Below are 13,403 nucleotides of genomic sequence, written 5' to 3'. Positions count from 1 at the left end.
CTGATAACTGAACTCCCTTCTGCTCTTGGAATCAGGTCACTGCGGCTGCAGGAGGGGTGTCTGTAAAACTAAAACTCACCACACCTGTCTCCCTGCCGTGTGAGGAAGGCAGTGCTCAGTTAGGCAGGAACTGGGTGTCAACTCTGCGTTAAAATGCTGAATGACTAAAAGGTGAAGGCAGATGGGGAACTTTAAAAGCAAAATAAGTCGGAGAAGGTAAAAACGAAGAAGATTTAAAACAGTGCCTTTCACAACATCGGGAATATTCCAAACTGCCAATTAGGGAGTTTTGATGAGTTGTACACCAACACTAATGCAAAAGCTTGCACACAACAAGCTCCACGATCACTGGTGACTGCGAGTGTGCGTATCACTGAGTTTATATCGTCTCTTCTGATTCTTCCTGCCAAAATTCACCACTTCCAAGAACATACGATCAGTAATAAGCCACTCAGTCCCTCAAATCTGTTTCAATTAGATCATGGCTGATCTGTATCTCAACACCATCCACCCACCTTGACTCCTTAACCCTGACGACCTCTGCTGAACAAACATCTCAGATGGAATTTTCCTGTCCCGCCCACCCTGGGAATCATAGCGGGCAGGGGCAGACCACGCAAAGGTCTGTTGACCTCGGGTGGGATTTTCTATCCTGGGGTGAGCGTAGCCAGAAAATTCTGTCCCTCATCTTTCCATTCAGCATCATCTGCCATCTGGCAGCCATTTTCAGCAGTCCCGGCCCTCCTCACTATCTATTCCCTTCATTCCTGTCTCCAATTGTTAATATACATCAATAACATGTATCAATATATATAACTCTGTGGCCTGGGGCTCCGCTCCTCCCTCTGTGACTGTATCTTAGACTTCCTAACCCACAGACCACAATCAGTAAGGATATGCAACAACATCTCCTCCACAATCATCCTCAACACTGGTGCCCACAAGACTGTGTCCTCACACCCTTACTATAGTCCTTATACACCTATGACTGTGTGGCCAAATTCTCCTCCAACTCTATTTTCAAGTTTGCTGATGACACCACTGAGTCAGATCTCAAACCTCCTGGCTCGCTGCACTCCCTCCCATTCCTTCCCTATCTCTCTTTCTCTCACTTTTCCATCCTTCCCTCTCCTTCAATCAGCATTGAGGATATTTTTGTACTGCTTATTCTTCCTTTTCTTACTGAAAGCACTGCTACCTCACAGCGCAAGGGCACGGGTTCGATTCTGGCCTCGGGTCACTGTCTGTGTGATGTTTGCATGTTCTCTCTGTGTCTGCGTGGGCTTCCTCTGGATGCTCCATTTGTGCGTGGGCTAGGTTGACTGGCCATACTAAATAACGCCTTAGTGTCAGCAGGATTACACTTCCTAACCCACAGACCACAGTCAGTAAGGATAGCCAACACCACCTCCACGATCATCCTCGACACCGGTGCCTCACAAGGCTGTGTTCTCAGCCTCCTACTATACTCCTTATACACCTATGGCTGTGTGGCCAAATTCCCCTCCAACTCTATTTTCAACTTGACACCGTTCAACTTGTTACAACAAGCAAAAGGGCGGCCTAAAAGATGCTAATTTCTAGGCTCCCTGAATCACCTTGAGAAATAGAAAGAACCCTGGACACAAGCGACTCATCATCAGTGAAAAAAGAAACACTCCCAAGAAAGGTGATTAATTTAAAAGAAAATGAGATTCTGGGCAAAAGGGAAACTCATCATAATTAGTGAACGGAATCCTGCCTAACAAAATATAAATCTCTAACCAGCTGTCTTTTTTTTTCCCCCTCAACGTGAACTCCAAATCATTCAACATTCAATTCTAAAAAGTCCTCCAACCCCTTCCCTATGGACCCTGCCCATTACCACCACAACATGAAACACCAACATGTATGGGACACAACCTGTATAGAACCATCCCACCACAGCAAACCATCCACAAAAACAGACCTGCAGCATTGGGGAGGGGCTATAGGAGGAGGGACCGGGGTACAGATGGGTAGAACAAGAGCCCACATTCCCCAAAACGGACCTGGGAGACCAATGGGTGGAACCAGGACAGGGAATGCAGAGATGACAGGAAAGAACCCATACGCAGACAATAGCATCTCCAGGACAAATACAGGGGATTCCAGGGAAAGCATAGATGGGGAAGGCAGCCAACACCCCAACCACACGGGCAAGGGAACATTCAAACATGGGAGACACAGGAGGAAAGTGAGGGGGACGGGGATTATTCAATATATTGGGATTCGGGAAACACAAACAGGGAAAGCCAGGAAACAGACAGGGGAACACTGAAAAGTCAGGGGACGAACAAAGGAACACAAGGTAACCTGTTAGACAGCCTGGAGTTCTGGGGAAACACAAACACAAGCTCCACTGGAACAAGGGGACAAGATACAGGAAAACATAATAGATTACGGAACCTGTACAGCTTAACACAGGGCAAGAGCCCCTCGTGGACACACACAAACCGCAGGAGAAACCAAACCAGCACAGGCTATGGGGAAGGAAGACAAGAAACAAAAAGAGGCAAAGGTGAGTTTGGAATAGCAATAAAAATAGCATAGAGAATGACCCAGGCAGCACACCACCTAGTACACCATGAATCAGAAGCAGAGGGCCAGCATCAGAAATATTACAAAAATACCTAGTGACAGTAATTAAGCCGGCAGACAAAAAAGGACACAGAGAAACAAAAGTAAATGCTGAAAAGTGAACAAGACGCACCATGGAGATCCTAAAATCCCCCTGTGAAAATAACCTAGAAAGATGGAGCAAAGAATGGGAAGGGAGAGTAAGGACAGACCGCACTTAAACACAGTGTTTAGGTGGAATAGAAGTAACATGGGGAACAGGGACACACATAGAACACTATAGAGAATAAGGAAAATCATCCAACAGATTACAGGTAAAAGAAATAAAAATTGGCGCAGCATAACATGGAGGGGCACATATCGGCGGCACAGGAAGTAACACAATAAGCAACAGGGCAACAGCCACTAACAACAGTAGAAAGGAACACAGCAAGGACCTATAAATCACAGGGAACACAGAGTGATGCACAGAGTAACACCAGCAAAATGGGACACACCAACCAGGGAAACATGAACAACAGGTGTGCCGATGAAACAGATAGCGGGGATGAAAACTTGGCATCACTGACCATCCCACCAAACCAAGCACACCCCAACAACCCACTACACAAAAACAACAGAGGACAACAACATGGGACTGGGAAAACACAGAACCCACCCCACCCAGCCCCCCAGAAAGACAGCCACACCTTCCAAACCCTCCAGAAAAAAAGACCCCGGATAGAACAGGAAAACAGACTGGAAAATAACCAAATTAGAAACCAAAAATACAGGAACCCACAAGGGAACCAACAGACATCAAGGAAACCCTGAACACCATGGGGAGAAAGGGAGGAGACATGACGATAAAAGGAAGCTCCAAATCTCACCAGGGATGATCTATTTAAAATGATGATTTAAAAAATTACTGACAAATTAGAACTAGGGAAAGAGTGGAGATGAGGGAAACGGATGACGGGACAGAGGAGGAATAGGAAATGGGGAAAGGAATAGATAGATGGCAATCCAACACCCCGGAGCCAAAACAGGGAAACTGGGATGCCCCCACCCGGTCACACAACACCACACCGGAAATCAATCCAACTGGACAGAAACAAAACAGCAACACCAACCCCGCAGGAGAGAAAACAGGGACACGTGCGACACAAACAGGAGCACTAACACCAGCCCCCAAACACAACGGAGAACAAAAACCAGAAGGGACAGGAGTGTAATGCAAAACACAACACTCACAACTCCAAATCTATAAACAGGCAGAGAGGTTCCTAGACACGTAGAAAAACAGAATAACACACTCCTGGGGGAAGGGTGCAGCCCAAAGCCCGCCCAGAAGGATTCCTGGGGTTGGGGGGGGGGCAGGGGGGAATAACAGAAGATAGCCATACCAGCAGCTCACCCCAGTAGGAGAAGAACAAAAGGGGAACAAGTAATACAGGGATATGGGAAATCACAGCCCCACCCCACAGGAACAGCACAGAGGGAACACCAACACACAACAAAACAAGAGCACTCAGAACGCAAAATCCAGTAATAACAAGACATGTAAACACATACCAAAAGGAGACTGGACCCTCACACCAATAAAACCCAATAACAATCATGGGAGACTCAAACGTGAGTAAAATTAAATGCTGAAAATTGAACAAGACGCACAAAGGAGATCCTAAAATCTCACTGTGAAAATAATCTAGAAAGATGGAGCAAGGAATGGGAAGGGAGAGTAAGGACAGACCACACTTAAACACAGTGTTTAGGTGGAATAGAAGTAACATGGGGAACAGGGACACACACAGAACACTATAGAGAATAAGGAAAATCATCCAACGATTACAGGTAAAAGAAATAAAAATTGGCACAGCACAATACGGATCATATCAACAGGATTGACAACAGGAGCCGAAAGGGCCCAAGAGCAACAAAACTCCCAAGAATGGCCTGAGTAAAATTCCCCGATGCCAGCATTTTACTGGTAGCCTTGAATTACAGCAGGTACCTTCCTAAAGAGGAAGGAGCAACCATACTAGACCTAAATAAATCCATAAATACGCAGACCGCCACTCTGCAATAAACTCTTTAGGGTGGAATGGGGTAACGTTCACTGGACAGAAGCCACAGCCCAATACATGATCTCAAAATGGTTGAGACTAAAGTGCACAGGAGCCCAAGCGGAGGAACATGCAACCAAGGATAACACATCGCCTAAGCAGCGCAATGCAGTCATAAACCTGAGCACTATCTTCCAGATGACAGAAACACGAGGAAGGACCTTAGAGAAGGGTCTTGCCTACGTACCCACAGCAAACCTGAAACCCAACCAAATGCGGGGAGATCTCAAAGACTTCTACAGAAAAATAAAACTAGTGGACTACTTTGAAGGGGGAGACTCGGACAGGCCCCCCATTCACACCAAAATCCATTTGGAAACCCTCCAAGGACAAAATTAGCATGGAGACGCTAGAATTTATCGCAGCAAGGGTGAAAACAGCAAGGATCCCATAATTGTAAAATAAACCCAATCTGATTAAAACAGAAAGATAACGTAACACAGGGAGAACAGGGACATAATAATCAAAGTGGCAAAGGTAGCAACATTGTCTTCATGGACAGACAGCAATATCTGCTGGAGGCACATTGTTGTTCCCTGTTGTAGAGTTGCCTATGAACAACTAGACAGGCCTATCTATTGAGAAACTAGGCAAATCATTTGGAACATCCGAGATCAACTATTACCAGACAAAGACATCAACAATAGACAATGGAAATACCGAGCGGATCAGCACCCACGCCCCAGGTTCTTTTAAATATTCCCAAAAATACACAGACACTTGGACAGCACCCGGAACAGTACCTGCAGGCAGATCCATAGTATCGGAATAAGGCAGTGATATATTAGCTGAATATATTGATTACTTCCTGAATCCAATATCAAGGAAACACCCGAGCTACATCAAAGATACCTACCACTTTGGATTGTCAGAGAGTTTACTATTTGTACAATCAAACAGCCTCTTATTCATGATGTACATTGAGAGCCTGTACACAAACATAGCAACAGATAGGGGAATTGGAGCAGTAAGAAAAGCTTTCTGAAGGTTCCCCAGGTAGACAGACCCAACGAGGTAATAATTCGATTACGTCACCTGGGAATGATTTTGAATTCAACGACAGGTACTACCTACAGGTCAAGGGGACAGCCATGGGTAAAACATTTGCATCAACACGTGCAAACATCTACATGGCAGAATGGGAGAACAGCGCATTTAAGAAATGCCCCAAAACACCATTACTTTACTATAGATACATGGACGATATCTGGGGAGTATGGACACACACCAAAGCAGAAATGAAGGACTTCATCAACACACTAAATAACCTCTACCCATCAATTAAAATCAAAATGACAATACACAAATAGACTTCCTGCACACATCAGTGTTTAAGTCACCACAGAATAATGCAAACACCTACAAACTGGCCACTAAAGTATTCTTCAAGCCCACAGACACAAATTCACTCCTACATACACACAGCCACGACCACAACACACATTTAGGGACTTAGTAAAATCACAACTATCCCGCTTCTATCCCGTATGCAGTGAACAAACAGACTTTGAAAAGGCAACAATAACCATTTTCCAAGCACTTAAATGGAGAGGGCACACCAAGAGGTTCCTGAGACACCTCCATTCAAACTTCCTAATATCAAAAGGAGAAACAGCACAGAAAAAGGAAGGGAAACTCATCACACCACGAACTATCTCATACAACCCACAGAGCAGAGAAGTAAGTAGAACAATCAAAAACAACTTCAAAAACTTAAGAACGCCAGAACCTTAGAGAACTACAACATTACAGCAGCTTACAAACGACAGAAAAATCTGAAGGACATAGTAATCACAAGGAGGATAAAACGACGCAAGGAGGGAAAATGCAGAAGCAAAAACCGCAAGATCTGCGAAAACCTGCTAACACCAGAGAGAATAAAACCCCCCCCACGCTAACGCCAGTGTAGCACTAAAAACAAAAATCAGATGTGACCAGCACAATGCAGTGTACACCATCCAATGTAAAGATATGCAAAATAATATATAGGAGAAATGGACAACACACCAAGGGAAAGACTCTCCGAATATCTCAGTGCGATTAGGATAGAAAAGGAAAATAAGGCCATAAACAGACATTTCATACAACGTGGCATTGAAGCCCTAATTATTATGGGACTGGACACAAATTGGAGCAGAGGTGAAAGAAAATGAGCAGAGGAGGAGTGGATCTACAAAATAAAAACCTTATTCCCCAGTGGCCTAAACCTAGGACACAGGAACACACAAACAGGGACAGATAAGGGCCCAACAGGGCAGCCACTCAGAACATGTGAATGCTAAATAAACAGAAACCAGTAACACACCCAATCAAACACCACAGGAATGACTAAGGGAACATAACACAACTGGGAAACCATAACAAACATGGGTCACATGTCAAGAGGGAACCACATATCAACGGGTCACAAACTGCTAGGCCCCCTGAACACAAACACCAGACAACTCACAACAAGAAAAACACCAAACAGACCAAAGGTTAATCAAATACCCCCAAAATAACCTCATCCCAGGCTTTTCCCAAACAATGAGGGAGCCGATGAGGAGAAGGAGAATACAAGGGAACCACAAGAAGGAGGAGAAGGTATGGAATGAGGAGGTGGCACACAAGATCAACCCCGAGGACACGAGGCTAACAAATAAGGGAGAACCATGATACACAACAGAAAAGCCAGCATTGTGAGAATTCAGACACGTAAGCCAAAATGTGAAATCATCTATGGACTGCGTGGTGAACAGTGGTTAGCACTGTTGCCTCACAGGGCCAGGGACCCTGGCTGGACTTCCAGCTTGGATTTCCACCTGTGTGGAGTCTGCACTCTCTCCCTGTGTCTGCATGGATTCCCTCCGAGTGCTCCGGTTTCCTCTCATACTCCAAGGATGTGCTGGTTAGATGCATTGGCCATATTAAGTTCCCCCTTGGTGTACCCTTCCACAGTAACTTCATCACATTGCTAATGTAAGCCTACTTGGGACACTAAAATTGTCAATGAAGTAATTTTTGTACTGCTAACAGAAGGCTTAACCTCATGTCAAACCCATAAACCATCCGGATAAACGAGGATGTTCCTACACAAAGTTGCTCCACCAACTAGTGCCCACACACCAATCCAATACCTACTACCCAAATCTACACCACATATCTTGCCCACCATAATATAAAACACCCACAAAAAATAAAGTCACCCCATCCCACCAGCTCCAGGAGCCCCCCCCACCCCACCCACTCTAACAGACACACACAGGAGGCAAAAGTGCCAAGACATGAGGGGATAACAAACTGCCCTTCGACCCACAATCTACTCACCAACATCCTTATCAGGAAACCCCCAGGACATCTCCTCTCCTCTGGCCTTCTGCCTTCCCCCAATCGCCCACTTACTACCCCGTTCCCCACCCCCTCTGAAAACAGCAATCGACACAAACCTTCCTAGCCGGGGAACACACAAAAAAACTTTCCAACACACACACACACACACACACACACACACACACACACACACACACACACACACACACACACACACACACACACACACACAATCTTGACATCCACCCCAGCCCCTGGAAACACGTAAAACCTGAACCTAACACACACCACCTCAACAACCACCTTCCTCCCAAACCATCTAAAATATGGCAGAAGCAGACCATCACCCACTTTTTCTCTTCCCCCCCCCCAATCTCTTTTTCTTCCGCCACATGAGGAATTCACCACCCCACACAAGAAAATACTAACAGGAGTAATAATTGATAAGAAAAAGAAAAGGGCACAGGATTCAAGAAGAGAATAAGCCACAAGATAAGGACAAGGCATCACAGGGCGCAACAAGTGTTGGATGTGAGCTGAAAGTTAAGTGGCAGAGCACGAAGAAAAGTGGACAATTCCTCTCTCTGTCCAACCCCAAAAACCTGTCCTGATCTCTCCACGCTAACGCCACAGTTAAGAAAGCCCACAAACGCCTCTACTTTCTCAGAAGACTAAGGAGATTTGGCACGTCTGCTACAACTCTCACCAACTTTTACAGATGCACCATTGAAAGCATTTGTTCTGGTTGTTTCACAGCCTGGTATGGCTCCTGCTCTGCCCAAGACCGCAAGGAACTACAAAGTGCCGTGATAGAAGCCCAATCCATCACGCAAACCAGCCTCCCATCCATTGACTCTGTCTACACTTCCCACTGCCTCAGAAAAACAGCCAGCATAATTTCAGGTCCCAAACACCCCGGTTATATTCTTTTCCACCTTTGTCGAGAAAAAGATACAAGAGTCTGAGGTCACGTACCAACTGACTCAAGAACAGCTTCTTCCCTGCTGCGACTAGAACTGTACACAATACTCCAAATGCAGCCTAACCAAAGTCTCATACAGCTACAACATGATTTTTCTAATTTCTATACTCAACGCTCTGACTGATGAAGGCCAGTATGCCATAGGCATTCTTGAACCCCTTGTCCATCTGGGTTGCCACCTTCAGGGAACTGTGGATCTGTACGCTTCGAACCCTCTGTGTGCAAGTATTTCGAAGGTCTCTACCATTTACTGTATACTTTCCTTCTGGAGTAAACCTTCCAAATCACATCACTCACATTTGCCCGGGTTAAATTCCATCTGCCATCTTTCAGTCCAGGTCTCCAGCCGATTTATATCCTGCTTTATCCTCCTCCAATCCTTCTCACTATCTGCTATTCCCCCAATTTTTGTATCATCTGCAAATTTACTAATCAGACCGCCACATATCCCTCCAAATCATTTATATATGTTACAAACAACAGAATCCCCAGCACTGATCCTTGTGGAACATCGCTTGTCACAGACCTCCAGTTAGAAAAGTATCTTTCCACTGCCCAAGCCGCGTCTCTAAATCGTCAGTCCTGGCCCCTGGGTCAATAATCCAATAACACATGCCATTTGACAGATAAGTTAGGACAGGGTCAGAGGTCAAATCTTTGACTTTGGAAGGAAATTCAGATGCAAAGAGACAAGAGATCCCTTCCGAGTAAAGTATCGAACGATCTCAGAGGATTTTCAGCCACCTCAGAGCATTTCACCCAACTATACAAATCAACTTTCAGTAATCACAAGCAGAGTGTCCAGAACGAGCTCACTTCTTACCAGTGACAAGCCTTGTCTCGGCTGCTATGGTCCGTGAAGTCGGAGCTGATGAAGATATCCTTGTAGATACGTCCGCAGAGACAGTAAAGATCGGATGAGATCTGCTCCCCAGTCTCCACAACAGGCAGGATCACCGCGAGTGCTCTCTCTCGATCGCCGGGTTGGTTCCGCCTATCAGAAAGATTCACAGTCAGAGAAAGCTGACCTGCACCAACGGCAGTGCGTATCATCACACTTGCTTCACAGAAGGAGACCATTTGACCCATTGTTGCTATGCTAGCCCTTTGAAAGAATTAACTGAGTAGTCTCACTCTTTCTCCCCACTCAGCCCCACACATTTCTTCTTTGCAAGTTTATTTCCAATTCCCTTCCAAAAAATTCCTATTAAATCTGCTTCCAATTCCTCCCCCTTTCAGACAATGCCCTCTGGATCGTAACGATTTACTGTGTAAAAACATTTTGCTTATCTTCTTCCTGGTTCTGTCGCTAATTACCTTCAACCCTTTGGTCATTCAGCTGCCTGGCAGTACAAACAATTTCTCCCTTAATGGTTTCAGGGTTGTACCTACATGATTAGGATGGAGAAGTTAAAGGTTCATCTCCTTGGAGCAATGGGGTTTGACGGGAGATTTGATTGAGGTTTTCAAGATTGTGAAAAGTTTAGAAAAGGTAGGTAAAGAAAAGCTGCTGATATTACAAGGATTGGGGGTAAGGTGTTGGTTAAGAGATGTGGGGAAGGATGTGAGGGAGGATTTTTTTTCCCGTCCCACAGAGCAATTGGTAATATCTGGGACTTGCTGCCAATCGGGACGGTGCAAGCAGAGACCATCAATAATTTCAAAATGGAAGTGCATGAGCGCTCGAGGGAAATACATTTTCTGGGTTACGGGGATAGAGTGAAGGAATAAGGCTGACTGGATTCACGCTGCAGGAAGCTGGCATGAATTTGATGGGCTGAATGGCCTCTTTCTATGCCATATTGACCTCATGACTACTCAGTTGGAAAAAACTCTCAATTTTGAACACCGCTATCAAATTTCTCTAACTCTATGGAGAATAATTCCTGTTTCTCTAGTCTCTCCACATGATGATCCCTCGCACCAGGTTAGAAAGAACCCTCATCATTCTTGCATGGAGTGTTATCTGGTGTCCCTTGTTAATCTTAGGGGAAAACACAATAACACACTTCTTACTGTGTTTAGCCTAGTCCAACACCGGCATCTCCACATCAATCCTAGGGGAGACAGTGGTGTAGTGATACTGTCACAGGAATAGCAATCCACAGATCCAGGGTAATGTGCCAGGACCCCAGATTTAAATCCAGATAGTGAAATTTGAATTCAATAAAAAATTTATGTCGAGAAGTTTACTGATGACCATGAAACCATAGTCAATTGCCATAAAAATCCACCTAGTTTACTAATGTCCTTTAAGGAAGGAAATCTGCCGTCCTTGCCTAGTCTGCCTACACATGACAGCAATGTGGTTGACTCTTGAAATGCCCTCTGAAGTTGCCAAGCAAGCCACTGAGTTCAAGAGCAATTAGTGCTGGCCAATAAATGCGGGCCCAGCCAGTGACACCATATCCCATAAATAAAAAAATCCTAAGTCAGTCGTATGAAATGAACACTAATACTTTTCTTGATAATAGGCTTATTCACATAACGTAGCATTATAAACCTAACATCACCTTGTGCCTCAGCATCTCTCTTAATAACTGCTCTAGGTGCTTAATTAAACAACACTGTCACCTGTAAATCTTAGTAATGGAACGAATGTACCATTAACACCTCCTTCAGACTGTCTACATTTTAACTGACTGAAGCGACAGAGCTGTAACCATTAAAACGCGATTGATTGTGAAGCAGGTTAATAACGTGCTTTTACATGAACAAGCTGCTGGTTCTGTAGTTCTCGTGGGCTTTTCACTGGTCACTTTCTGATGTTGGTGAACATCCTAACCAGCAAGGGACCGCCTTATCATGGTTAACTTACCAACAGCACACTGAAGCATAAATGGCATGTTTTCTACAAATTCATCACAGCAATATGGGAATTACTGACATCTCTAATTACTGGCCATCCCTAATCGTCCTGGAAAAGGCAGTTGTGGGCCTTCTCCCTGAATGACTGCTGCAGTGGTGGTGCTGCTGTTAGATAGGAGTTTCCAGGGCTCTGATCCAACAGCAATGAAGGTCCAACAGCAATGAAGGTTCCTGGTGCAGGTCCTGAGCTGGGAGGACGTACACCTTCAAGGGGAATTTGAAGATGGTGACATTCCTATGCGGCTGCAGCCCTGGTTCTCCAAGGCGGTGGAAGTCATTGGATTGGGAGTTGCTTCTGAGGAAGTCTTGGTGAGTTGCCGCATGTTTTGATGGTACTCAGCACAGCTGCTGATAGAGGGAGCAGTTGTTTAAAGTGATGGGGAAGTTGACGATGACATTTTCTCCTGGATCAGAACATTATGAGCGGCACAGTGGTTAACACTGCTGCCTCACAGCACCAGAGACCTGGGTTCGATTCCCGGCTTGGGCCACTGTCTGTACGGATTCTGCATGGGTTTCCTCCCATAGTCCTAAGATGTGCTGTTTAGGTGGATTGGCCATGCTAAGTAGGCCAGTACTGTCAACCAGCTAGTGTAAATGGGGTTATGGGGATAGGACCTAGGTGGGATTATGACTAGTACAGACTCGATGGACCAAATGGCCTTCTTCTCAACCATAGCATTCTATGGTTTCTGTGATTCATTCTCTTCTCCGCCCTAGACAATCCCTCAGAGTCGAGGCTGACTCAGTTCCACACTAACAATGAGTTTTGAGGTGACTGAGGAATCCAATGCCCAACCAATGGTCTCTGACACAGATGGGGCAGACAGTGGGTGGTGAAGTGGTAGGCGCTCCCTCCACTATTGATGCTTGGCTTCAGCTTGCTCTAGGCAATGAAACTTGAGGTGTTCGACTCCTCCAGTTCAGATGGACATTGGCCAGGGGTTCCCAGGTGTCAATTGCAGTTTTTCAAGGAGGTTTTGAGGGTGTCCTTGAAGCATTTCCTCTGCCTGGGATTTGCTTTCCGAGTAGAGTGCTTGTATATTGCACATCTTAGATTGGACTGGCATTGCAACTCAGTTGAGGAAGTAAAGCCACGTCACAACCAAACATTCAGTCGCTGATCTCGAGGTGGAGATCTGGATACGGGATGGGGTCCAGCCTTGTCACATTCACAGCTACAGCTGCAAAGGGTGACTGTTCCACACAAAGAACAGATCCAGTCAGAGGTGATCTGTTCCCTTGCAGCAGTTACTGAATATTTCCCTGCAGTGGGTGAGAGGGGGAAAGCCAGACAGCTCCACCTTTTGGCCAACTATTCAAGTGGGTTAGGGGCTGGGGGCTGGGGCAAGATCTTTCTCCCCTATCAGTCAAATTATGGGCTGGATAATCTTGGTGTCCAGCAATTCAGAGGCTGGCTGGACACGAGGAAGAATTTGGGGTATGACGCAGGTTCAGTCACATAGTGCTGCCTGTTCCTTACTACTGATTAATACTGGTCATTATTGCATGGCTAGTTGTGGGATCTTGCTGTGCACAAA

General features: G+C 45.5%; 1 protein-coding gene across 1 annotated transcript in view; it reads right to left on the bottom strand.

Moving 5' to 3' along the window:
- Positions 1-13,403, bottom strand: part of LOC145357706 (mitogen-activated protein kinase kinase kinase 5-like) — a 168,043-nt gene that overhangs the window by 95,948 nt on the left and 58,692 nt on the right. The window contains 1 exon segment of the mRNA XM_080211133.1: positions 9,818-9,988. Within this exon segment, the coding sequence (XP_080067259.1) occupies positions 9,818-9,988 (171 nt within the window).

The sequence above is a fragment of the Carcharhinus amblyrhynchos genome, chromosome 24 (assembly GCF_965287045.1).
Source record: "Carcharhinus amblyrhynchos chromosome 24, sCarAmb.v2.hapA, whole genome shotgun sequence".
Classification (NCBI taxonomy): Eukaryota; Metazoa; Chordata; class Chondrichthyes; order Carcharhiniformes; family Carcharhinidae; genus Carcharhinus; species Carcharhinus amblyrhynchos.
Note: the sequence above shows the minus strand (reverse complement) of the source record. Positions and strands in the feature narration are given on the sequence as shown.